The sequence below is a fragment of the Camelina sativa genome, chromosome 19 (assembly GCF_000633955.1).
Source record: "Camelina sativa cultivar DH55 chromosome 19, Cs, whole genome shotgun sequence".
NCBI lineage: Eukaryota > Viridiplantae > Streptophyta > Magnoliopsida > Brassicales > Brassicaceae > Camelina > Camelina sativa.
The window spans coordinates 10977329-11004411 of NC_025703.1; the positions used below are offsets into that span (position 1 = coordinate 10977329).

The following is a 27083-nucleotide window of genomic DNA, read 5'->3' on the forward strand; positions in this document are numbered from 1 at the left end:
TTTTTTTTTTTTTTTTTCTTTGTGGAGTCTCTCTGTAGATCAGGAAAACGATAGTACTAAACTTATATATATATATATATATATAAAAATATTTTTTTTTTTTTAATTTTTTACATAAATTTAAGAGATATCATTTATTATTTATTTAATTAAAATTAAAAGAAAATAATAACAAAGCGCCTTTTGGCACTACTCTCACTACTCTTCGTTTTTTTTTTTTTTTTACGCGGTATGTATTTAATTGTTTCTTACACGTATATTCTTTATTGCCCGCGATGCTTACTTTTTTTTTTTTACGTTATTTCTTTGGCGGCTTTTTTATTTTTATTTTTATTTTTTCACTTGGAATAATAATAAAACAAATTAGGTCCATTATCCATACCTCCTCATTAAAATGGGTGGGGGTAGTAGAAGAAATGTGCTTTTTTTTTTTTTACATCATGTTATTACAAGTAGAGAAAAAGTTTCGTCATCATCGACAACTATTATCGATTACGACAAATCTTGTATTCTCAAGACTCAAGGAAATTACTACAATATTTTAAAAGTTTTCGTGCTTCTTCGTTTTTTTTTCTATCACGTTCTTCCGACATATTTGTTGAAACTAACCAAACCAAAGAGTGTTACATTTTATGTCTTTTTTTTGCACTTTTCAAGTGTTCTTAGAATATTGAATCCCAAATACAAAAAAAAACTGACTAAAACTCGTTGGAGTGTAACAATAATAGAGAGGTTGCAAATGTTTTTCTTTTACAAGATGAGCCGGAACACGAAAGTTGGACTATGAAGATCAATGAAGTTGGTCTTGTTGGGATCCAAGTGTTGGAGATATATGTTTTCTCTCGGTTCTTCACTTACTCCGCTTTGTGTTGCGTACTCTAATGCCATCTCGTAGTCCACCTGAAACCCCCCCCCCCCCCCCCCCCCCNCCCCCACCACCAAATATTCAGCAGCAAGATAAACAACAAATGATGTATGTAGACACAAACTTTTAGATGAGAGTGTGTGACTGGTGCATGCAAAAACAAAAACCTGTTCTACATGCTCAGCAAGCTTTTCTGTCAATATTTCTTTTGTGATTATATCTTTAGACACTTTTTCAATTATAACTCTGTCTTCCTCTCCGTAACTTTTTCTCTTCTTTTTATGTTCTTCTGTCATTTGCTTTAGAACCTCGTACACTGCCCCCGTTGCATCCGGGATGTATCTGCAACCATTTCCGGTTTTTATTTATCTTTTTCAGGTTTGGAACAAATATCCGGAGGAGGAAACTGAATTTCTTGTGTTTTTTTTTTACCTGCTCAAACTGCGTTTCCGCTCTTGCTGTTCACGGGCTTGCAGTCTCTTTACTATTTTGGATTTCAGTTGGACGCAGCATTGTTGTATTGCAGACTTAATAGAAAAATATAAGCCAAACGTTAGATTTAATAAGATGTTTGTACAATGTCGAAAAGTCTTTTCTTAATGTTACCTTGACTGCAGTTGCTATCTCACTGATGTCATCTCCTATGTACTCTTTCCCTGTCCCTTTGAAAGGAATTTTTGTACTCACTATGCTCACAAATACTCCTATTTTGTCTTGCGTCTGGTTGATCTTATAACTATTCCAACTGCAAAGTTTTTCCAATACCTATTAATAAAAACAGGTTGGAGAAAGATACCAACTACAATGATATACCAAGTTATATAGCAAGCTAAGAAGAACTCTCACTTGATTCTCTTTAAGGCCGTCCTGGTGACAACATCACCTCCTTGTTCAAAGAGGAGCGGAATACGGTTTGCAAAACGAAATATGTTGATCCCCTATCATTTCAGTTCCAGCGAATTCCCAAAAGAAATTATTATTTGATAGTAGAAGAGTGAGATCGAGAAATTATAACAGAATCATGTCAAGAAGATCATTCGTATTCATAGCTTAAGATAAAGAGCAACAGATATGATCCATGCTCAAATTTTAGCTCACTTATTTGGCAACAAGTTAGAACGAACTTAAATTTAGGGGAACTCACTTTTGACTATGTTTGCAAAGTTTGCTGAATAAAAACAAAAGGAGGATATGACTTGCCTGTTTCACATCTCGTCCACCCACACTAACACCAGCTTCAACAATGAAAGGATGACCTTCAAAGACCTGAGCACTGAACAGAGTTTTAAGGAAGAAGTCAACACTTAAAAAAACAAAGCTCAGATTAATGACAAAGAATGTAAAGCTTGCCAGATGAGATTACTATAGAACTAGTATAGCACTCGATATATAAATCAGATCTATTTGCAAAAAAGAGGGTAGCAGTGACGTTCAACCTGCCTGAATACGTTGCCACCATGTCTGGATGCAGCTCCTTGATAATCCCTAGGCGAAGATTGTATTCTCCTGCCGGACTAAGACACTAAAGGAGAAAACCGCAGCGTAATTAGAGCCTAATTTTTGCAATACTCCAGATGCGCTAACAAAATTAAACTTTTATACGAGCCTCAAAAGAGATATAGGTAAGCAGTTCCCCCATGAACAGTAAAACAGCTGCTTACATTACCACTAGGGTCGTCGAATTTAGCTTGGCGGAATAGCTGATGTATGCGTACCATTTGTTGAGATGTTACAGATTTGACAGCCATGCTAGGGCTGAAATCAGGTCCCATTTCCCCTGAAAGAAAGAAAACAAGATTAATCATGACTAAAAGGTTGATTTTCTTAAAATTAAAACCAACAAACTAGAGCAGAAATTACCATTCAAAATCAACAAACATAACATCTATATCCGTCTAATTTATCAGGACATGTGATACAGAATTTCTTAAAATGAACTGCAACAGGAATATCAATCAACTTCAGTCTTGTATAACTAAGTCAGAATTACCAATTAATCGTGTTGCAAGGGTTTTATTAATATTCACAAATTCATTCTGAAGAAACTGCAGAAGGGTCTTTTTGGCTGTGTCTGTAATAAGGCGCTTGATAAGCAGCAAGTCAACTGAAGATGGATGGTGCTTTGTCTCGATAGGAATAGGAGGCATCACATCAGTTCTTCGAGTAAATTTAATAGTGACATTTTTCCTACATTAAAAGAAAATTAAATAACTTGTTAATGCTGCACATAAACAGAAAGAGCTAAGTGACAGAGCAGTAAAAAAAAATGAGATAAAGATCATACTCTGGTGTCTCTGATATAAATCTAAACAGAAACTGTGCATAAGGAGTAATAACAGCCATTTGGCGCATATAGTGCAAGATCTTTGACTGGAAAAACAAATAGATAAAATGTGTTAGACAACTGTGCATGCAAATATCTTAAGAACGCTTAAGAAATAAGACACAGAAAAAGAATGATCTAAACCCCGTACTCTGTATGTTGTCCAGTTTCCTTCTATTACCACCTGTATTTCGGCACCATGCCACTTCTCTTTGTTTCCCTTCTTTTCGTGCAGATGAATATGAGGAATGTTCCTGAAAAATTCAACCATATCAAGACCATTATTTGACGCCGAGCTAAATGAGAAGTTTTGCACGAGGTTTAATAAATTTATGCCATNGGCGCATATAGTGCAAGATCTTTGACTGGAAAAACAAATAGATAAAATGTGTTAGACAACTGTGCATGCAAATATCTTAAGAACGCTTAAGAAATAAGACACAGAAAAAGAATGATCTAAACCCCGTACTCTGTATGTTGTCCAGTTTCCTTCTATTACCACCTGTATTTCGGCACCATGCCACTTCTCTTTGTTTCCCTTCTTTTCGTGCAGATGAATATGAGGAATGTTCCTGAAAAATTCAACCATATCAAGACCATTATTTGACGCCGAGCTAAATGAGAAGTTTTGCAAGAGGTTTAATAAATTTATGCCATCCATGGCTTTCATCATGAAAAGACTTGGAAAGACCAAAGGATTCATGGCTATTATTCAAATGCAGAAACATAAAAAGTTAAATTGATATCCGCTTTGGAGAAGCTGTTCATGTATTCAATTGGGTACCTGTGAATATCAATATCCAGTCTGCAGAAAGTAACATAGTTTTGGCTTTTCATAGATGAAGAGATCTCTATGGGGAGGCCTGTACTCATTTTGGACCAAATTAAGGCCTGCACAGAGAAAATTTAGAGAAATTAAGAATTAAACAGGTTCTCTGGGAAACATATAGATACGAACATATGTTATGAGAACAATAACAAAAGACCAGTTGACAATCAACGACAACAGTTCAGATCCTCCTAAAGATCCATGCACGACATTTCTATATAAGATATAAATTCCACTTGTAAGCCTAGGAACGAGTCATCTTCCTATTTTGGTCATAGAATGCTGAAGGCTACAAATTTGAAATTGATAAACCACTTCAGCATTTTACGCAGTTTTACAGGCTTATTCAGATATGAAACATGCCATATAAAAGTCAAAATAGGAAAAACAAAAGAATAAAGAGCCTGAAATTTAGACTTGATAAGAGTTACCATCTTTGCGCCCAGACCAAACTTCCCACGTGTTTGCTTCAGTCCATACTTCGTCCCGGATAAAACTGTCATCAGGAAAATTTGTAAAATTAGCCTCTAGATAAAAGCCAGATTATAAGGTTGATACACCAGGCTAAATCAATAGAGGAATTAGCTATTTTACCTCTCCCAAACATATTTGGAATGTCATCATGTGGCATCCCCTTACCATTATCCTACATTACGATCAACCCAAGTCATAACTCAAAAAATGCTTAAGAACGCAATTAAGGATCTGCATGTATTTATACATACACTTCAAATCGCACAGGAAAATTTCAGTTGAATCAAGCAAATAGTATTCAAACCCTCACCTTACATGTCACCTTGTAATATGATGCTTCCCCACGGGCCTTTAAAACCTTTGAGACTCCAGGCTCTTTGTTTTTCTTTCCCGATGCCAAATTTTTGGCTTGTATCTCACTGACACGAGCTTCTTTTGCTAACCTTTTCTACATAGCAGGAAACAACTACAAGAATCAGAAACAAATCCATGAACAGATGGGTACTGTTACAGAACAGTAAAACTTCCTTGAACATTAAAACAAAGCTGCTTAAAAGCACAATGATTTAACCAGAAAGAAGATTAGAGCAATAAAAAAAAAAAACAGATTCATGCACCTCACGGGCCTTCTCTGTCTCATAGTCATCATAGAGCTGTGTGTCAACACGTTCCCGATCAATAAGACCAATCATGGAATTAAACTTAGATTTTACAATCTCTTCGCTTCAAAAAAGGAAAACAAGGACAGTCAAGTCAGCGAATCTACAATTTCTCCTACCACAACCAACATATCGGATTAGCAAGAAGTATTAGTGTTTAGGCCCAAAGTAAGGAAACGTACATAGTCACTTCAACCTCAGGGAGCTCTGAAATAGACTCTGCAGAATCAAGAGCATTTTCAACAAGCTCTCTAACTGTAGTATAAAGCGACTTCCCTGGCTGAATAAAATCCACACAAATTCAACACCCAATAATTATCAGATTTGTCTGAGATTGAATCACAGACTATAGTAACTAGAGATTAGATCATTCATATCGGGGACTCACATTATCAAATCCAGCAATGTTCTTGTTCTCCGCGAAAAACTCAGCTGGAGATTCTGCAAATTCACGGATTCAACCAAAAAGAATACTCAATTACACCATCGGGAACACTCAATTAAACTCGAAATAGTGCAGAAGATACAAAGATCATCATCATTACTTTGCTTGAGTTTGCTTTCGTTGCTGCTGTTCTTAGTGTTCTTCGAGCTTCCCTTCTTCGTTTCAGCTAAATCATCCCCCGCCATCAACAAAAAAAAAAATAATGAACCAAATCTATTCACTACAACTCAACACTAATTCCAAAAAAAAATAATTCAAAGCAGGATCTACTAGGGCTTTATGAAGAAGGTGAGAGGAAGTTAAGAGAACTCGATCGATATGAGAGGGGAGAGAGGGAGATTGGTTGCTGGGGGTATATCGGTCTTTCTCCATCTAGCGTTTGCGATTGGACAAGGCTAGCGGTTAAAGATCGCGATTGGATTAAGCGTTTCATTAGTTGTTGTTTGTTGTGTGACTAGAAAGAAGCAGCAACTGTTTGGATCCAATACAAGAGAAAGCAAAAAAAAATGGTGAATCCTTCTTCTCCTGGAATTGCTATTCTCGGAGCTGGGATCTTCGTCAAAACGCAATACATTCCACGTTTGGCTGAGATCTCCGATCTCCTCGTCCTGAAAGCGATTTGGAGCCGTACTGAGGTACCATTTTTTTTATCCTTTTGCTGCCATTTGTCAAAAAAAAGAGTGTACTTTTTATGTTGGTTCGATCATATGCGCTTTGATTTGGTTGAAGGAATCTGCAAAAGGAGCTGTGGAGATAGCAAGAAAGCATTTTCCTGATGTGAAGTGCAAATGGGGAGATGAGGGTCTGAATGAGATCATTGCAGATAGTTCAATAGTTGGTGTTGCTGTTGTTGTAGCTGCAGAAACCATGGTATCATCTTTTATACTAGTGTCTTCACTGATGGGTTTAAGAATCTACTTGTAACAATGCATTGGATTAAAAAAAATTATGCTTTAGGTTGAAATGTCATTGAAGATGCTCAAGGCAGGAAAGCATGTCCTTCAAGGTGAGTCTCCTACTTCATTAATCCTAAAAAGACTGCATTTTTTAGCTGCCATTGATTGCTCAAACAATATATAATCCGCCTTTTGTTACTATTGTTTAAAATGTGAATGAAATTTTGGAACTTTTCGCTATAATATGGATGTCTTCCCCTTACCATTGCTAAACAAAGTCATGTTATGACCGTCTTATTTCCTCAATAACAATGTTATTGCTTCTTGGAAATAAATTTCCACTTTAAAACACTAAAGCTATTTCCTCTTTCTTGATATGTATGTTGTTGTCCTGGATCGGTCTACAGAGAAGCCAGCTGCTGCTTGTAAGTTGATCACTCCTCTTGTTTAAACCAGCTTGGCATGTTGTTTAAGTTCCATCTCTTATTAAACGTAAAACGAGTAGGATTACTCTGGCCTAGGGTCATTTTTTCCCTCTTGAGCATGTCCCATTTAACGTAAAACTACAATCTTCCTGATTTATGCCACTCTAAAGTGCAGATAAACTGATTTTTTTTCTATTGGTTTAAACCTTTTTTGTTGCAGCAATCAGTGAGATAGAAACTGCAATGTCAAGCTATAGAAATATTTCAGCTGATTCCCCATGCCGTCCTATCTGGGCTGTGGCTGAAAATTATCGTTTTGAGCCAGCTTTTGTTGAGGTAAATGTTACTTATTATCTTCTTTGCACTTACGGTTCAGCAAGTAATATCGTGCTTGAATCATCTCATGTTTGCTTTCGGCAGTTAAAGAAACTGGTAGTAGAAATTGGGGATATGATGAACGTCCAACTTATTATTGAGGGATCAATGAACAGTTCTAATCCTTATTTCTCAAGCTCCTGGAGGCGAAATTTGAGTGTACGTAATACATCCTATTTCGTTACATATATCTCTATCACCCATTTATATCTCGAAGAAACTTAGTTATCTGTCAATATTTACTGTAAGCTCTTCATTTGCAGGGTGGTTTCATCTTGGATATGGGTGTGCATTTCATTGCAGGGTTAAGAATGGTACCATATAACTCATTAGCTAATATGCTTCTCCGATATCCTGCAAGTGTGATGTTATTTGTTTGTCATGAACAGCTTGTTGGATGTGAGGTAACATCAGTCTCAGCCGCCACTTCCCATGTGGATAAGACTTTACCTGGACCAGACAATATAACATCAAACTTGTAAGTGTAACTACACTAATCCCCGTCTCTTAGCACACTGATTTCACATGAACACCCTAAACCAGGACAATTCTTTGCTCCATAGTCAGCTCGAGAATGGATGCTCTGGGGTTTTTGTTATGGTTGTGTCTTCAAGGTCTCCAAAGGCATGTAGTAAGACTTGGATGTTCTGCTTTCGACAGCGCTAATAAACTATAGTTTTTCTCACATAACTTATACTTTTTAGATATTATGGAGAGTCGTAGGACTAAAGGGTACTGTTCAACTAGAGCGTGGAGTCGAAGGTGGCCGACACGGTTACATGGTTTGTTTACTTTAACATGTTGCTAACTGAAATATTCAGATTTTGCTTGAAACTACTCAACTCAAATGGCTATGATCTTCTGAGCTTTTCAGGCCACGATTTACGGAGGAGGAGGGACATCAAGGACCATTTTTTACCCGTTTAGTGGAGTGACTGAAGAACTAAAAGCATTCTTCAATGATATTTCAGAGACGTCAAAGGTAATCCTAGAATCTTAGCCTTAAAATGCAAGAACTCAAAACATGGATGTTTTGTTACCTAAAATCTCCAACGGAATTGTTGCAGGAGCAAGAGCCTCGTCTATCATACGTCGAAGGTGCTCGTGACGTTGCAGTTCTTGAAGCAATGCTCGAGTCTGGTGCAAAGAATGGAGCAGTAGTCCCTGTCACCAAATTCTAGCCTTGAACCCTTTTTTTTTTTTATGAACCTTCTTTAATAAGTACGATTTAGACAACTAGAGACCGCCAAAGCTTTGTTGAAATAAAAATTGTTACCTTTCAACATAAAAATGCAAACTCTATCATATTATTCCGAGACTTATGCATTCTCGGGGTTCTGTTCTAAAGCTTTTAATAATTACAATAAGAATTGCAAACAGATTAAAAGCCTATATAATAATAACCCATCATCTAAGTTCAGGCATTAAACGCACATGAATAAATTATAAACTAATATGATTGGGCTGAGATGGATTCAGTTCAAAGCATGTGCTCAAATCCTCCACCTTGATGTGTTGGGACTCGACCAACTCCAACATTGAGAACCAACTGTTGCAGCCACCTCCTTGCAATTTGATCCTCCTGAAACGAAATATACCAAGTTTTCAACTAAATCATCTCTTACACAAACAAGCTCAAAACTTGAGTTAAGAAAATGACAATGACTTACGCGAAGACAATTGCTAAAGGTTCCATCTCGTAGCGAGTCAGGGAGGCAACTTCCGAGGGCAGCACAAGCCCTAAGTAAAACACAAACTCGAGTATTAAAAAGCCAAGCACATGAATATATATGAAAACTCATCTCTGATCGAGCTAAACCAACCTTGGGTTGTCTGATAAACGAAGATAGCAACGAATGATATGCTTCAAAAGGCGCGGTGAAGGCTGCTCCACAAGTGACTGAACCATATTGCCCAAAACTCGACCAACTGCAAAAAACCTCTCTGCTGTTGTGCAAATGTAATCCATCCCCACATCATCCAACAAGATCTTTTGAACAATGAACGTTGCAACCTGTCAATAATATATCATGTAAATTTGTAAACTAGACATTGCACAATTCTACTGTAGACACAATCTAACTTGTGAGAACTAGATTCATGAATTTATTTAATCCAAGCCTAGAAAATATAGGTAATACGTTGTTCAGAATTTCGGCTACAGTATTCATACAGTTTAGAAAAACAGTGGCACGAAGAATTGAGACGGTTTCGTTAGAGACTGTCAAAAGTTAAGATTTGAGTTATTAAATGAACAATTTTGAAACGCCAAAAGTTGAACACATTATAACCGCAGACATAATAAATACATCTCAGAAGAATATATAACTGACCAAAATATTAAATTAAGTAAAAAGGCTCACAGTTTTTGACAGCTCACTCCCCATCTCCATGGTGCGGAGGCACAGAGGGATAATTTCAGTTGAAAGAAGGAAGCTAATGACCTCCGTATCATCAACCTGGTTCAAAAAGTGAAATAAGGATCTCAATGACTTTTAGTATTTCATACACTACTAGCTAGCAAAAAAAAGGAATATAAATTATCCACAGTATCATTTAAGTAGAAACCAAGGCCATTTACACATCTTCAGCAAGAATTTGGTGGGGAACCTCAGAACAGAAGAGAAACAAGCGACAGCAAAGGGGGCAGAAGGTTTACCTTCACAAGTGCACCAATGACACCTAAGCTAGTAAGCCGCAAGTACTCGAAGGGCCTTGACTTACTCGTTGTGTTAAGGAATGGATAAAGGTACAATGGGATGTGGGCTGTGTATAGGAACGAAAACGGCATAACAATTAATACATAAGTTGTAAGTACTTCATGAAATAAATTGAAACCATAAAAGGTATATAAAATAAAAAGATAACCACCACTCAATAGCATTAAACAGACTAGACGATATGATAGACATCCCCAATCGCACATATCATTATATTATAGCCAAGCTAAGCCTGATGGAAAGAACAAGAACATTACCCTTGAGAAACAACATTCTTGTGTCAGAATGAGATGCAACGCACTGCAGAGTACAACAGCCAGAAACAGAAGAGTATCAGGAACTTGATGGATTCAGCAAATATATCAACATGCAATCAAACATCCTAAATAAAAAAGTGAAAAATCTCCATGCGAACCTGAAGAAGAGCTAGTGAGTTGCAAACACGGTTGGACTGAGCAGGAGTCAGATTTGGAGGAGCAAGCACAGAGTAGATTGATACTATCTCCTGCAAGCAAAAGCAAAATAGAAGAAACCAGTCAAATCATACCGACACTAACAAGGAATAAATAACATCTGGATATAAATGAATCATTTGCAATCAATAGACTCATCAATTTTTAACAAGAAAGAAAAAAACATTTAAATAACTGGATATAACTGAAAACAGATGCATTCAAGTCATACCTGCAACAAGGCAGCAATGGTACCAAAGGAGTTCCACAAGAGAGGAGCCAGATCCTGAAACAGTTCTCGCTTCTACAAGAGAAACAACAACAAGTCAGATATACTCAAAATCGTCTAACGCAAAAAGATTCGACCTTTTTCAGGTTTCATGCATAACCAAGTTCCCAAACTCACATACGAAAAGCAAAACAAAAACACTCAATTCATTTTTTCATAAGAAAAGTTCCCAACTTGAATTTTTTTTCACTTGTGTAACCCTAGCTCTCTCTCGTTGACGAATCGGGCAGAGAAAACGACAGCCCATAAACAAGGAAGAAAAACATGAGAGATTAAAAATTAGGAGAAACCTTGGAAAGCTCGAGAAGAGCATTCTCTCTGAGTTCAGGATTGCTTAGATCGAGTACCAACTGCTCCGCGGAAGCCAAATTCCGATCTTTGTTCGCCGGAGCACCGGTGGGATTCTGGGCAGAGGTGCTTGGACCGCCGAAAGGTGTGCCCATGGAGAGAGATGGATGTAGATTCGCCATTGTCCAGAGTTGTTGTTGGCTCTCTCTCTCTCTCGTATGTATGTTTTTTCAAGGATTTCAAGTTTGCTCTCTTTTGTTCTCTCTTTCTGTATCTAAAGAGATATAATGGCAATTACGCCCCTTTCTTCCTTTTATGCTGCAACTCTGCCTTTTTTCTTTTTTTTTTTTTTTTTTTTTTTTTTTTTTTGACACAAGTTTCAAATATTATTGTAACTTTGTGAAAAACATTTTTGTTTTTTACTCTCATGGTTTTTAAATCATTTATATATTTTTTTTGTATAACTTGTATAATAAAGAAGAATCTGAGGGTTATTAGACCTAAAAAGTATACTTATTAGACCTAAAAAGAAAAAAAAAGAAAAATGTTTTCTAAAGATATTTAAAATTTATGATTGTGTGAAATATCACATATGAGTATCAACTAAAAAATTATATTACTATAAAAACGCAAAAAATCAGTTGAAACAGTTCGATACGCACAATGCATTGCATTGACTACTATTCTGAATTTTTGTAAATAATATTACTTTTAGAACATAAACAAAATCAGTTGAAACAGTTCGAAACGCATAATGCAAACAATTGAATACTATTTTGAATTTTTGTTAATAATATTACTTTTAGAACATAAACAAAATTAGTTGAAACGGTTTGAAACGCACAATGCAATGCATAATGCATTGACTACTATTTTGAATTTTTGTAAATAATATTACTTTTAGAACGTAAACAAAAACAGTTAAAACGGACCGAAACGCTCCATGCAATCCATTGAATACTATTTTGAATTTTTGTAAATAATATTACTTTTAGAACATAAACAAAATCAGTTAAAGCGGACCGAAACGCTCCATGCAATCTATTGAATACTATTTTGAATTTTTTAAAATAATTTGTGAGTATCGTTTTCATTTACTTGAATATACCATTTTGTCTTGATTTCATCATTTTGTCTTTTTATTTAATATTAGAGCATACATAGTTATCTATTGAAGTATCTTATCTTTTTGAAACGAATATGTGAGATTGTGAGATTGTGACTTTGTGAGTAACCCCTCTCTGCCATCCATATAGACAAAATGCAGGATGCTCATTTAGTCCCGCATAAAGTACTAGTGTGTACTACAGATTACCGTGTCTCATATAACCTATAAAAAAAAAGCCTTAGAGAATGGTGTATCATGTATGTCTTGCCTTGAATGTGTGCTGTAACTTGCACGTATGCATAGTTTTACCCCAATTTGTCAACTTGTGAGTGAGCATTGAGCTTCGTTTTTGTAAGATTATTTACTTAGTTTGATCATTTTGTGTCATGCCCTTTACCTTGGAACATATTAATTTTTGTTCTTGTTGTTTTTATATAATGCCTTCTTGAGAACGGTTTGTTTTTTCGAAAATAACATAGAAGAGAGTTTACTCAAATGGCCAAATATTTCTAGAGGAAAAAATCATGAGTCATAACATTGCATATTGCTGATGACTTGACTATAAAGCCACGTCGACTTACCTAATGAAAAAAAAGAGCAATGTTTTCACGCCCGTCCCGGACCGGCCGGTCCGACCGGTTAACCTACGATTCGGAGATTTCACCAGTTCGGGTATAGTGCTAATAACCGGTAGTAATAAAATCGGTAAAACCCAGAAAAAACCGCTATTAACCTGCGACCCGGTGAACTGGTTGACCCGGCCAGTTAGCGGTTCAAAAAAATCTACTTAATTTTTGAAAAAATGTAAAAAGATTCACAGTTTCAATTACTTTTAGAACCTTTTATTCGTTTAGAGCTTAAACGATAACACATGACTCACGACACAGCTCTCGTATTCAATTTCTTTGTCATTTCTCAAACTTTGGGTAAAAACAGTTAGTTATTTTTGAAGATGTTTTATTAGTTTTTTTTATTTTTTATTTAGATTTAAAAAATTTAATCATTTTATTATTATTATTAAACTTTATACTTTGTTAAACATGATATTTTTTTTATGATATTTTTAAAAATATTTATTTTATATAAATACATTAAACATATTTTACTCAATTGACCTCATGGTCGAACCCGGTTAACCTGATGAATCAAAAGCTAGTCCGGTTCATAATCCGGATCGGGTTTCAAAATATTGAAAAAGAGACATGTATTGACAATCATACGTGTCAGTTATTGCACGTCACATACTATTTGGCCAATGTGAAAGCGACAACTCATCAACTGCTCTTTTTATATTTTCAATCGAAACCGTCGAAAGTGATGATGTAGTAGTAAATCATCCCCATTCTATTTTTCTGATTCCACCAAAATCTTCAACATTAATTCTCTTCTGTCCCCAATTTTTCCAAAGTTTCACATTTTTGTCTATCCTTTTTTTAGGGCACATCATAAAATCTAACAAAGTATTTTTTCCTTAAATATAAAAGTAACAAAAATTGAAGTTTACATGTTTCAGTAGCATCATTGAAGTTTATATGTTGTTGTGAAATACCACTTATGAGTATGATATTAAAAAAAGATAATATCATTTTTTAAAAATATTGATTGATTAGATGAGTTAAAACGGACAAAAGCGCATGAATCACATAACAGTAAATGAGAATCAAAATTTAAAATAGTGTTCAAAAATAACATACGCTTCTAAAACATAGGACAAAAACTGTTTTGAAGCGTTACATAGAAGATTTATAATACAAGTTACGTCAAAACCTAAAATAGTATTCAATTTATAACCGACACTAGTTTTTAAAATATCAGACAATGACGGTTTTGAAGCATTACAGAAAAGAAAAAAAATTACAAACAAGGTACAAACCCAAAATAGTGTTCAAAAGTAATGGACGTTTCTTTTAAAGCGTTACAGAAAAAAGAGAAAAAATACAAGCGAGGTATCCGTTGTTGTTTACACGTAACGATAGCTTCTCTAGCAATAGCTTCCTTGATTTCCAACTTGCTTTCTGTATTCATTTTTCAAAGAACATCTAATGAACTACATTTTAAGTCAAATTTCACTATATTTTTTAATTTATTTTATTTTTATGGAGATTTTAACATTATTTTTAATGTATAACCTTGTAACTCGATCATGTTTTACACCTATTATACTTATTAAATTAATGAGTGTAATTTGTAGCTTTATTTTACAATTTTACATTTTATAAATTGATTTTCGCAAACCATAAGCATAACATAACAAAACAAAATCTTTATAACTTGATTGTTGCATGCATTTGAAACTATACTTATCAGTGCTCTAAAACGTAGAGAATATAATTCAAAGAAAAAAATGCAAAGAGTGTTTTGCATTCAGCCCATTTGAAAATTTATTGACCCAAATTGAACGAAATTTGGACTTTTTTTTGTGTGACTTGTTAATTAATTTTTGTATGTAATTCAGTTTAGTGTCCTCCAAATCTTTGAATTGGGCATTAATAAATTTAAATTTAGATAAATATAAAAACATCTTACAAAACAAACTAAATGTAGATAGGTAGTATAATATAAAACCGATTCAAAGCAAGAATGTTTTTTTTTTTCTTTTAGACCTAATTTCATTAAGGTTAATACTATCAACTTAATAGTAATACATAGGAAAAAATTTCTTTTGAGATAGGTATTCTAAAAAATGGTTTATTAGATACAGAATTTGCTGAACTTTAAAAAAAAAAAAAATGTAGAACTTTCCCAAGTTTTATGTGTAAGATGCATTTTTTTGATAAATAATCTACTTGTTATGTTAGAGAATAAAAAGATAGGGGTAATTGCATAAATTTTAAAATTTTGAAGGGTTCCTCTTTAATACTGAAAAATACCAGAGTTATAAATACAAAAAATATCTGATCCTAATCATCACTCCAAAATATCTTTCTTTCCCTTTCCACTTTTTCGCTTACACTTTCCCCCAACTCATCACTTTAAAAATATCTCACACCACATAAAACACTTAACCCGACCCGATTACCCGATTACCCGACCCGTTCCATCCCAATGTCAGGAACCACCACCGTTTCCTCCGGAGACTTCAACAACCTCCGTCTCCCGACCCCAACGCTCGACGCCGAATCTCACTCCCTGCTGCAATCAATCTCAGCTCAAGGCGGTTACGCCTATGCTCGCATGGCGGCGCTAGCTGTTTCCGGCGACAAAAGCGCGGCGGAGGCGGCGCGTGATATGGCTTGGGAGCAACTTCACTCTGGTCCATGGCACTCGGTTCTCCCTGTATGGCGCGACGCTTACTCAATGGCTTGTCTCCACGTCGCTAAAATCCATTTCGCCGCCGGCGAGTTTGGTGAGGCACTTGGTGCGCTTGATATGGGTCTTATCATGGGAGGGATGCTTCTCCGCAAGGATCTTCACGATTCTGTTTTGTTGGTCTCCTCTGAAGCTCGTAAGAAGAACAAGAGCCTTGAAGAAGCTTCTGGAGATTTCAAGGGTGAGAAATTGGTCCCGGAAGTTCCCGTCGACGTCAATGAGGTCAGAACATGTTGTTCACTAATCGAAAAAGTTACTTTGTAGAGCTCAGATCTTGAAACCTCGATAAGCTCTATATTGTCAATGGAGTTAGTACTAAGTAGAATCATGAGTTTTTTGTTGATTTGGTTTCTGTGGTGTGAGAACATGCAGGTGCTTAAGATTCTACCTAGCAGGTCCTTAAGTTGTAGAAGAGTAGAGAAGAGGTCTGATTTATCTTTGGAGGGGTTCCTGCGTGATTATTTTCAGTCAGGTACACCAGTTGTAATAACCAATTGTATGGCTCATTGGCCAGCCAGGACCAAGTGGAACCACTTGGAGTACCTCAATACTGTTGCTGGTTACCGAACCGTTCCCGTGGAGGTGTGACTACCCATCATTTCTTCCCTTATTATGTATATCTGTTTACATACTTAAGTTAGCTTATTTTGAGGTGTGGTAAAAGGTTTATGGTCGAGCTTAGAATGAGAGTTGCTTCTAAGTTAGTTTATCAAAATTAAATTAGATTGATATTGTTGCATTTTATGAAGGATAAGAGCATAAGCTCTGTCACTTTTGCATCATAGAGTTAGGAGTCGTACCATTGTCTTGTCTGAGCTAATAAGAAGATGGGTTTGATCAGAATAATTTGTCTTTAGCTGAAAGCTGGTAAAGTGCTATTCAGGTGGGGAAAAACTATTTGTGTTCTGATTGGAAGCAAGAGCTTGTGACGTTTTCTCAGTTCCTTGAACGGATTCGAACCAATAAATCTTCTTCCATGGAACCTACTTATCTTGCCCAGCATCCGTTGTTTGATCAGGTATATATATATTATATGTACTAGGATGTTTAGTTTTATACAGTTTGTCTGTACTCGGTGTGTGTCATACTGAACATATGGTCATTGGTTTAACACAAATGGGCAGATAAACGAACTGAAAGATGATATATGTATTCCTGATTACTGTTTTGTCGGTGGCGGGGAAATCCAATCTCTTAATGCGTGGTTTGGCCCGGCTGGGACAGTTACTCCGTTACACCATGATCCACATCACAATATACTTGCTCAGGTAAATACGGTCAAATATCTTTTCCTTACATGAGCTGAGCAGGGCTTCTTGCCTGTGCTATTCTATATTTATGTTCTTTTATTGTTTAACGACCTTTTTCTTCTTTGATGTTCTTGCATACTAAAGCCTGATCATCTCGCTGGATTGAAGTTTGATGACTCTTTGACTAACCAAAAAATCGTTTGGCCTGCACATTTGGACCTTTGTGTCTCATATGTGTCTAGTTTACAGAAACTTCTTAATTTATATGCTTTCTCCTCCTACTGAAGTTTTGATATCATCTGTTCTTCAGGTTGTGGGCAAGAAGTATATAAGGCTTTACCCATCCTCCCTGCAAGACGAACTTTACCCTTACTCTGAGACAATGCTCTGCAACTCTAGCCAGGTAAGCTTTTTCATTCCAAAGTCAAAATCTGATTTTGGATTAAACATAAAACCGGAGGCTGACTCGATTCTGCTGTTCCAAAACTGGGTGGTTTCAAACTTTGGTTGAAGGTTGATCTGGACAATATAGACAAGACCGAGTTCCCAAAGGCAATGGAGTTGGAGTTTATGGATTGTATCCTAGAAGAAGGTGAAATGCTGTACATCCCTCCCAAATGGTGGCACTATGTCAGGTCCTTAACAATGAGTTTCTCGGTCAGCTTCTGGTGGAGCAACGAAACAGATTCCTCTAGCTCGTAACGAAAGGAGTTATTTTTAATCTCTGTTTCAGGTTCGAAGTTCACTTTGTGTCTTATATACACAATTATATAAGATCTTAAAGAGGGGATTAAAGAAGAAAGTAAGTAGAGAAGAAAACAATTGCTCCGAGCATGAAGATGTTTGTTTGGTTTACGTCTATGTTGTAAAAGACAAATTGAGAGCTCTTGGGTACAGACATTTTTTAGGTATTGTAATGTTTGTATTTGCTTCAAGTAAGAAAAGTTTAATCTATATCTACTCCTTCAATTAGTATTTTTTGTTAGTTGGTTAATTATGTCATTGTACTTGCACTGATCTTGTTGTTGATATCAGGTTTTTAGATACCTGGCGACGACCTAACCAACGCTTTGGAGTTCGTGGATGATTAATACTCATAACTAAAAGCAATAATTGTAATTTAATTTCTTGACACGTAACCCGCAACAACTCAGTTGTCTAATGACCCAGATGTAAATTTAACCCCAAGCGTCACAATTCTTTTTTTTCCCGCCTTTGTTTTTTAGACAAGATTCAGTCTTTCTTTGTAGTAGTAGTAGTAGTAGTAGAAGTAGAAAATTATGAGTGGATTTTGAAAATACAATTAAGAACCATATTTTATCCCTACAGCTGAAAAGATCTATCTAGTTCAACACCTATATGTACTTTACTAGTAAAAATAACCAAAAGCGTATCAAGTTTTGGACATTACTTATGTCTCGCATAATTGCATTTATGAAAAGCCAAGGACAAAAACATATTTCACAGTAATGTCTGTGAGTTTCCTGTTGCCCGCCGTTTAAAACAAAACCGTCGGTGCTGAATCAGACGCGGACGAAGGTAGCAAATCATTAACGGTAAAATTTTTTAAAACTTTCTGATTAAAGCCCAATCTTAACCCAAACCATGATACTAATACATAATACTAAGCCGAATCCAAAAGCCAATAAACTAATCGTAAAGACCAATAGAGTCAAACATTAATTACATAACTACAATTATTTGCGACTCGAAGATGTGTATCGTCGTTATCTCATAACACGATAGAAAAAAAAGATTAAAATGCAAGAACATGAACACGTGGTGTCATGTTGACCCTGCAAAGATGATGATAAGTAGTATTAAGCCAAAAAAAAAAAAAAGCTTATCCAACCCGGCAAGTCGCATCGGAAAATCTAATCGTAGCTTCAATAATTTGCATGGGAACTCTCCCCCACTTCCAGTTCCTGTCTCCATCTTAATTTGTCTGTGCAAAGCTTTTTCCTACTACTATTAGCATCTAACCAATGTGCTTAAAACTTATAAACCATGTGTGCGTTTCTTCATATTTGTGGCCATATTATTGCTACAACCTTGTATTACAATCCCATGTTATTCAATTAAACAAACCCACATGTTATAAAGTTACACCATTTTTTTTTATCTTTACGTTCTCGTCTTTTTCTAAAATAAAAAAATCAAGATCTTACATGAGTTGACATCTGTTGTTGACTAATTTGATGTAGGAAAAATCGTGATTAATCAAAGATCACACGAACACAACCTTCATTATTGTACGAGGCCAAAATGTCTAATCATACCCATAACGAATTATTATTTCCTTAATAATTTTATGTAAACCAAAAAAAAAAAAAAAAAGCCAAGTATTGTCCTTTTCTTATTAATATATTTTCTTTAAAATTTCCCTCTTTCTATTTATATCCCATTAACGTTTATCTTCTTCCCTCACCCTCCCCCATCATCAAAGTCCCCAATTCCCAACACCGTCGTTAAAAAAAAAGAAAAAAAAAAATGAAACTCAACGTCGTCGTTTCACTTCTCCTCCTTCTAATCTCAACGGCCACATGTTGTCCGCCGTCAGACCGCCGTGCACTCCTAGCTTTCAAGTCAGCTCTCCACGAGCCATACCTCGGCATTTTCAACTCATGGACAGGCCAAGACTGTTGCCACAACTGGTACGGTGTTAGCTGCGACTCCCTGACTCACCGAGTCGCCGACATAAACCTCCGCGGCGAGTCTGAAGATCCAATCTTCGAACGAGCTCACCGGACTGGTTACATGACCGGACACATCTCCGCCTCCATATGCGAACTCACTCGTCTCTCCGCCATCACAATCGCCGACTGGAAAGGTATCTCCGGCGAAATCCCAAAATGCATCACTCGTCTCCCTTTTCTCCGTACGCTCGACTTAATCGGAAACCAAATCTCCGGCGGGTTACCGTACGACATCGGGAGGTTAAACCGGTTAGCTGTTTTAAACGTAGCCGATAACCGAATCACCGGTCCGATTCCGAAATCGTTAACCAATCTCGCCAGCTTAATGCATTTAGATCTCCGTAACAACTTGATCTCCGGCGTGATCCCGTCGGACATCGGAAGAATGAAAATGCTCAGCCGTGCGTTGTTATCCGGTAACCGAATAACCGGTCGGATACCGGAATCGTTAACCAATATATACCGGTTAGCTGACGTGGATCTCTCCGGTAACCAGCTTTACGGTACAATCCCACCGTCTCTAGGACGCATGTCGGTTCTAGCAACGCTCAACCTCGACGGAAACAAAATCTCCGGGGAGATACCTCAGACACTGATGACGTCGTCGGTGATGAACCTGAACTTGAGCCGGAACTTGCTACAAGGGAAGATACCTGAAGGGTTTGGGCCAAGGTCTTACTTCACAGTTCTTGATTTGTCGTATAACAATCTCAAAGGACCGATACCGAGATCTATCTCTGGTGCGTCGTTCGTTGGTCATTTGGATCTTAGCCATAACCATCTCTGTGGGAGGATTCCGATGGGTTCGCCGTTCGATCATCTTGAAGCGGCGTCGTTTATGTTTAACGACTGTCTTTGTGGTAAACCCTTGAGAGCTTGTTTGAAAACATGATTTTTATATATGTAATTTGAGTTTTTTTTTAATATTAATTAGAGACATTATTATTATATTTATGGGTTATGCATTTGAAAACAAGTAAGATTATAAATGTGTGCTACATTTTAGTTGAATTGTGGGATGACCAACATTATATATAAACTCCATTTTCATTAATCACACGGTTCATATCATTTTTAAATGCAATTTCTTTTTTTTGGCTTATTGTTATCAAATCTAACCATAATGTCACATATACAATGATCATAAACTTTTCTAGTAGCATTACCATGATAACTAAACATTGTTTTGTAAACTATATAATTTTAATAAATTGGTTACAAATAGATTATAAATTAAGTTTTATATTATTTGTATAGTCTGAATTTATTGTTTCCAAAAATTTTAAAGAGAATATTCTAAAGAATCATTTGATATCATCTAATTTACCGTATTAATTTCTTTTATTAAATTATTCAACAAATAAAATTCTTTGATATCTAACTTAACATATTAATTTGTTAATTATCGGTATACTTCACCTCTCATTTTTATATATGAGTCTAATTTTGTGAAACAAATAAATTATCATATCATTTATTATAATTAAAAAATTATTTTATTTCCGGATATACCATAAGTTGAATTTTTAAAAACAAATATAAATGATTCAATATATAAATGATTCAATATATAAATGATTCAATATATTAAATATTCAAGTTTTATTAATATTATTCTTTAAAAATAATATTTATTGAATTAAAAATTTTACTAAGTAATGGGTCAAAATTTGAATATTTAAATTTAATTTCATATTTTGTTAAATTTTATAATTTTATATAATATAATAAAATTAAATAATTTATTTTGAAATATTTCTAAAATGTTGAAACTTGATATTAAAGTTAAAAACTATAATCACCCTAAATTGGTTTGTTATAGCAATGTCAATAATATGTCACTATAATACGAAAGAATTTCAAAAAACTAAGTATATAAAAACAAAAACTATAACAATATATTAAATTATTCGTAATATAAAAACTCGCTTTTTAAAAATCAAATTCACAAAATTATGTTTTATAATGACATTCAAGTCATGAGGTAGAATATACATTGTTGAAATAATTTCACATTACATAAATTAATACAACATATTAAATAGAAAATATACGAATTTTGTATAAAATAAAATTTAACCAGTGTTATAGTACGGATACTTATCTAGAATCATTAACAATATAAAACTTACAAAATAAGTGTCTTTTTCAAGTCATAATATTTAGCATTTGATTTTATTGTATAATATTTTATCCAAAAAAACTTTTAAAAACAATTACACATATTATATTTTATAAAAAAATTATAATATAAATAAAATGAATTCTTAATCTAGTTTTAGAATTAAACTGGCATTCAATTTGAAAACGTAAAACCATTGATAAAATACAATTTCCACGACTATTAAAAAGTAAATTAGTCAATTAGGTTTACGACTATATATTGGGAATATCAGAATATGGATATACATATGAATACCATACGCTACGGATACGTTCGTATTTATTGTAGCCTCGAGTAAGTTTTTTTTTTTTTTTTTTTTTTTTTTTTTTTTTTTTTTTTTTTTTTTTTTTTTTTTTTTTTTTTTTTTTTTTTTTTTTTTTTTTTTTTTTTTTNGTTTTTTTAGAACATTTATTCTAGCGCCTAAAAGTAAATACATATAGATTGGTGAAAATTTTAATGTGGAAAAATTCAAATCACATGAAGAAGAACAACGAAAGAATTGAATGAAAACATTAAAAGAAGGCGTTGTGGGGATAATTAAAGCATAATTAAAAAAAAAGTGGTAATTAAATGGGGCAGAGGCAGTGCATGTGAGACTCTCTGTAAGCATATTGCGGTGAGTGTCAACCTCAGGACCTGTCGCTGCCTTCACTACATGGGTCTACTCTTTTAAGTCACTACATTCATTGCTTTTGTCTTAAAGATCTTTTTATGTTTCATTCATATTATTATTATTATTACTTACTTATATAGAAAATTCTAGAATTTGATGGGCTCATTAAGCTCTAGAGTCCAAAAATAATTGGGCCTATGTTGGTCCCCTATTTGATTGTGATTTTTTTATGGCTTAGTAAGTGTCAAACACAAATCTTGTTTTCACACTTTCTGGTATGCTAAAGTTGAGGTTATTAGATGATGTTCAAACAAAACCATTTGTATATGATGTATCTTATGTATTTGCTAATACAAGAAATTTAAAACCAACGCATAAAATTTAACTGTTGACAAGACTATGAAAAGAAGAAAGTGGTACAAGTTCTTTAACTCTCTCCCTGCCTTTGGTTGCTTATGGAATGAGGTTGGCCGAACACAACACGTGATCACCCTTCGTAATGTCTAAACCTTCTTTTGTCTTTTTTACTTGATTAGTTTGTTCCAATATTAATTATTTTGATGGGTTTTAGCATATAAAATTCAGATTGTCAGTTTTCAGAAATGCCAACCTATAATTATAGGCTTTGTCCCCTTTCGTTTTTTCATCCTTTATTCCTCTTTTTTGTATTTGTCTTTTTGATCAGTGCCACTCAAAATATATACTTTGTTCACTGTAAAAACAACTTAGCAGAAAATTGTTTTTTTAAAATGGAATAGGATATCTCTCCTATAATTGAAAACATCACAAAGAACCTAAATACATAATACCAAACAAGAAAGCAAAGCCATCGAATAAGTCATCGACTCATTGTAAAAATTAAAGACTATCTCAATTATATAACGGAGAAGAGTTAACTGTGAATTTCCGTATCTTTACATCACAAATGAGTCATTGTACAAAGACCGATAGACGACTTTTGAACAAACTTGTGTGTAAGAGATAAAATCACTTAACAACTCAATAGATAAATTACTGCTAAAAAAAAATTGGGAAAATTAGAAATAAAAGAAGTTTTTTTAAATCTTTGTCCATCTACACTTTTCTTTTAAAAGTTTGGTAAAATAGGTTTTAGGGTGTAAATAAAAGTCAATTATACCCTAAAAAACAATTCAGATTAAATTTGTATATTAACTATATATTTAGATTAAATGTGTAGATTTTTATTAGATAAAATTAGAAAAATACCAAATTAATTGAGATATTAGGTGAAAATTTAGTGGGCTTAAAAGATTTTACCGGATCATAAACATATGAAAAAAAAAAAAAATTCATGTGATTGACCGTTGGGGAGGCCATGGTTGAAAAGATGGTGCGATGGTGGACTGGGAACATGTGGCCATGGTTCTGCTCCTCGTTGGCTTCTATCTCCACGACTCATCTGTTTCTCTCTGTTTTTTTTTTTTTTTTTGAATTTAGCTTCTCAAAAGCAACACCAACGAAAGGGTAGAAATAAAATACAAATACAAACTTGATGGATTATTCACCCAGTTGGATCCAAGCTTTATTCAATAACGGATCTTCTATAAATTTAATAAACTTTTTCTGAAATTAAAATTGTTTTGTTCCTCCCGTAACCACATAACGCCACTATAGAAATAAACCCAAACTATAGATTTGTCTACTCCCGGTATATCCTCGTCTAATTTTCAATTGAAGCAGAGGTTTGTCAGCTCAAATTTTCAGTTTGATTTAGGTTTTCAAATTCTCTACAAAATCAAACTCTGAATTTTAAATGTATGTAAATTTGAAGAAGTTGTTATCGGGTGAAGAAGTTATAATCTAAAATTCATGTAAATTTAAAGCAAACATTCAATTTGGTTCTCTAGCCGGTCGTTAAAAAGCTCATCGGAATTACTTAACACGACATCAACAGACTCGATGGTGGTGATAACCGGTTTGATCCGGTTCAAAGAAAACCAGATGTTTCCAGTCTCGATGGTGGTGTATTTGTAACCAACTTATTAAAATTATATAGTCTACAAATCAATGTTGAGTACTTCCGTTTTATTATAAAGGGGATTTAGAAGGAAAAAAATCAATCACGTTAGGTTAAGTTATGAGCAAATCGATTTTTCTGTATTTGTCTTTCTTCTAAATATTTTAGAATACACATTCTAAAATATATTAGAACATATCTAAACAATAAATACAGAATCGTAACCATAAATGAAGATTATTCAAAAAATATTCACTTTCCTTATTTAATTTATTTTCTTTCTATTTCTATGGTATTCTAAGTTTTACAGATTAAAAATTCAAAAATATCTATGATATATCTTCTAATTATTTTAGTATACATGGTAAACAAGGTTGACAAAAAAAAAAGTAAACATGGAAAATATATTCTGAATTGATGTAGAATGAAGAAAAATGTAGAATACATATTCTTAATTTTGTAGAATATACAAAATTTAGGTTCTGAAGTTTTTAGAACAAATTTTCCGTCTAAACTTCATAGAACATGTACAAACTGTAGAATGAATAATCTAAATGTTTCAGAACTTGAAAAAATCGCAGAAAGTCTTTTCTGAACAATTTAGACAAGAAATCATCAATTTACAAACTGATTTTTGACACTCATAACATTTTTTTTTCAAATTTTTTTTACACAATTGTATACTAACAAGAGTTTCTGTTTGTTTTTTGGTTTAAACTCTTAAAAACTTCACTATATCTATTAGTAGGGGTATTTTCGTCACAATTGACAATCTTAAAAAAAAGTGTATATGGACAAAGGTTTGGAAAAACCTCCTTTATTTCTAATTTTCCCAAAAAAATTTATGTTTGAATGAATTAAATTTAGGTGATTAATGCTCATAAATACATAAAAAAATAAAGATTAAATTAGAGAACTAATAGAAATTTTGTCTATTTGTGAGATGGTAATTACGCACTTAGTAGACCATATATTTACCTTCTTTTGAGGATTTTATAAAAACTATGGAAATAATAATTGGCAATAATTTAGGAAAAAACATTTTTTATTTCCATTTTTTCTTTAAAACAAAAAATATTCCCAGTTTTTTTATTAATATATATTATTTAATTTAAGTTATTTTATAGATTTATTATTATGCTTTTTAATACTTTCAATTATATAATATTGGATTTGATTTTATCAAATTTTATTTGGTGGTTATTAATTTAAATGATTATATAAAATTGATATTTGATTAGATAAAACTAATTTTCTCTTTCTTTTTATGAGGGAATAATAGTAATCTGAGTCGAATGCGGAAGACAATTTGAAATTTTTAGTTTTGAGAATTAGATACTTATTAAAGAAATTGATTCATTGTATAGGAAAATAGACAGTCAAATTGATTCATTAGCTAGCTGTGTTCTTCGAATCATAAGTAATTTTTTAACACCAAAACATAACAACCATATCATCAAAACAAACAAAAACATCACGGATTTCTAATTAATTAAGCTGAGTCTTATATCCATTGTATAGAGAGGATCTTGAACCACTCATTCACATATCAATTCTTTCTCTTTGATAATTTTATGTGACACTATAAGGAACGATAATAACTTTGATTTCTAAAGAAGACGAGACAGATTAATTATAACTTGTTAGAAAATATATATCTGTCCTATACATAATATATTTAGAATCAACGTTTGAGTATTACGGATACATTTTTGACAAAGGATTGTTAGTATAATAATATCAGTAAATATTGTATTATAAATTTAGTTTCCGGCTTAGCAATTTCTTGCAATACTTCAAAAATAACACAGAATGTTCGAATAAAAGATTCTCCATGGATATGTTGTAATCATGTTCGTAAGAGCGTTGGAGCATCTTGACATGATGATATTTTGCTCGGACGACTAGATCTTTGTCAACAGAATTACATTACTAATCAATAATAAAGTAATGGAAGATGTGGCATCAAGGTGCCCAAACACTTTCATAAACATGTCTTAAGTGTAGTTGGGATTCACTTTGCCGTCTTAGTTCAACATCTTTTATCTAATCGGTAAAAAACCATTTACCGAACCACTAGAACTTTGATGATCCAAGATTAACTAATGAAAGCTTGAAGAATATGTAGTCGCTTTTGAGTGCTATCAACGTATGTATATGTGAACGAAAGAAAAGATATACACAAATGTGGGTTCTCAAGTGTAATTATGAGGTAACGTGTTTTATGGAAGGATTTAGACCGTGTAATTATGATTATATACATTCCCATCTCTTATTCTTTACTTATTTTAATTTTCTTTTGTTTCTACCAAATTTTCAACACAACCTCTGGTCAAATTTTTCGTGTCCAATCCAATGGGTGTGATTGGTAACCGAAAACAAAGCGGTACAAATGTACAGCTTTAATTTTTTACCAATCACAAAAACTTTACTAAACACTTTATTAAGAAGTTTACTCTCAGCATTTTTGTACCGCTTTCATGTACAACTATTTCTTACAGCTTTGCACTATTTCGTAAAAGGTTATAGCTCCAGCTTACAACTTTTTTGTACAGCTTTGGATACGTTACCACTGAGACCCAATATACCCACTAACTCCATCTTTCTTCCTTGACCTTCGAAATAAACTAATGATTTCTTATCATTATCCTTTTTAAAAACAAACCCTGTTTTTGTCTAATTTATGTTATTTAAAAATAAAAACATTTAGTATTGTGCAATCGAAATCTTCTAATACCAAATTATTATACTTTTTAAAAATTCTCACATCAGGAGAAATACATTTCCTTATCCAGTTTCTTGGTCTAACAATGATTTGCATACAAATAATATGACAATCAGAAAAGAAAAAAGAAGAAACTGAAAATACCCAAAAATAACAAAAATTTATATACAACTTTGTAGTTTGTATAGATCCCCCCCCCC

At 33.9% G+C, this 27083-nt stretch overlaps 5 protein-coding genes across 7 annotated transcripts; 3 read left to right on the plus strand and 2 right to left on the minus strand.

Moving 5' to 3' along the window:
- Positions 612 to 5900, minus strand: LOC104765966 (DNA topoisomerase 6 subunit B). Its single transcript, XM_010489762.2, has 19 exons — positions 5696 to 5900; positions 5539 to 5591; positions 5333 to 5430; positions 5109 to 5214; positions 4802 to 4939; positions 4612 to 4663; positions 4449 to 4513; positions 3973 to 4079; positions 3658 to 3760; positions 3150 to 3235; positions 2856 to 3052; positions 2527 to 2642; positions 2302 to 2387; positions 2066 to 2138; positions 1712 to 1803; positions 1472 to 1610; positions 1298 to 1392; positions 1033 to 1207; positions 612 to 900 (listed from the first exon to the last, which is right to left on the minus strand). Exons 1-19 carry the CDS (start codon positions 5778 to 5780, stop codon positions 751 to 753), a joined length of 2016 nt encoding a protein of 671 aa, XP_010488064.1. The 5' UTR covers positions 5781 to 5900; the 3' UTR covers positions 612 to 750.
- Positions 6027 to 8611, plus strand: LOC104765968 (uncharacterized oxidoreductase ORF334). Its single transcript, XM_010489764.2, has 12 exons — positions 6027 to 6230; positions 6325 to 6465; positions 6553 to 6601; positions 6899 to 6916; positions 7137 to 7252; positions 7337 to 7450; positions 7555 to 7605; positions 7681 to 7769; positions 7855 to 7915; positions 7996 to 8073; positions 8166 to 8273; positions 8359 to 8611. Exons 1-12 carry the CDS (start codon positions 6102 to 6104, stop codon positions 8470 to 8472), a joined length of 1068 nt encoding a protein of 355 aa, XP_010488066.1. The 5' UTR covers positions 6027 to 6101; the 3' UTR covers positions 8473 to 8611.
- Positions 8549 to 11337, minus strand: LOC104765967 (cell differentiation protein RCD1 homolog). Its single transcript, XM_010489763.2, has 9 exons — positions 11043 to 11337; positions 10696 to 10767; positions 10427 to 10516; positions 10269 to 10311; positions 9951 to 10057; positions 9655 to 9750; positions 9115 to 9305; positions 8962 to 9031; positions 8549 to 8873 (listed from the first exon to the last, which is right to left on the minus strand). The coding sequence occupies exons 1-9, from the start codon at positions 11220 to 11222 to the stop codon at positions 8772 to 8774; spliced, it is 951 nt and encodes a 316-aa protein (XP_010488065.1). The 5' UTR covers positions 11223 to 11337; the 3' UTR covers positions 8549 to 8771.
- LOC104765969 (lysine-specific demethylase JMJ30) lies at positions 15065 to 17911 on the plus strand. Of its 3 annotated transcripts, XR_763943.2 has the most exons (7): positions 15065 to 15679; positions 15830 to 16039; positions 16341 to 16475; positions 16582 to 16725; positions 17018 to 17110; positions 17221 to 17615; positions 17743 to 17911. XR_763943.2 is itself a non-coding variant. In XM_010489765.2 (6 exons), the coding sequence occupies exons 1-6, from the start codon at positions 15194 to 15196 to the stop codon at positions 17407 to 17409; spliced, it is 1257 nt and encodes a 418-aa protein (XP_010488067.1). In that variant the 5' UTR covers positions 15065 to 15193; the 3' UTR covers positions 17410 to 17661. The 3 variants fall into 3 exon arrangements, 2 of the variants coding, with proteins under 2 accessions (XP_010488067.1, XP_010488068.1); XM_010489765.2 differs by lacking the exon at positions 17743 to 17911 and having other exon boundaries at positions 17221 to 17661; XM_010489766.2 differs by lacking the exons at positions 17221 to 17615; positions 17743 to 17911 and having other exon boundaries at positions 16852 to 17108.
- LOC104765971 (DNA-damage-repair/toleration protein DRT100-like) lies at positions 19111 to 20457 on the plus strand. Its single transcript, XM_010489767.2, has one exon. It carries the CDS (start codon positions 19198 to 19200, stop codon positions 20293 to 20295), a length of 1098 nt encoding a protein of 365 aa, XP_010488069.1. The 5' UTR covers positions 19111 to 19197; the 3' UTR covers positions 20296 to 20457.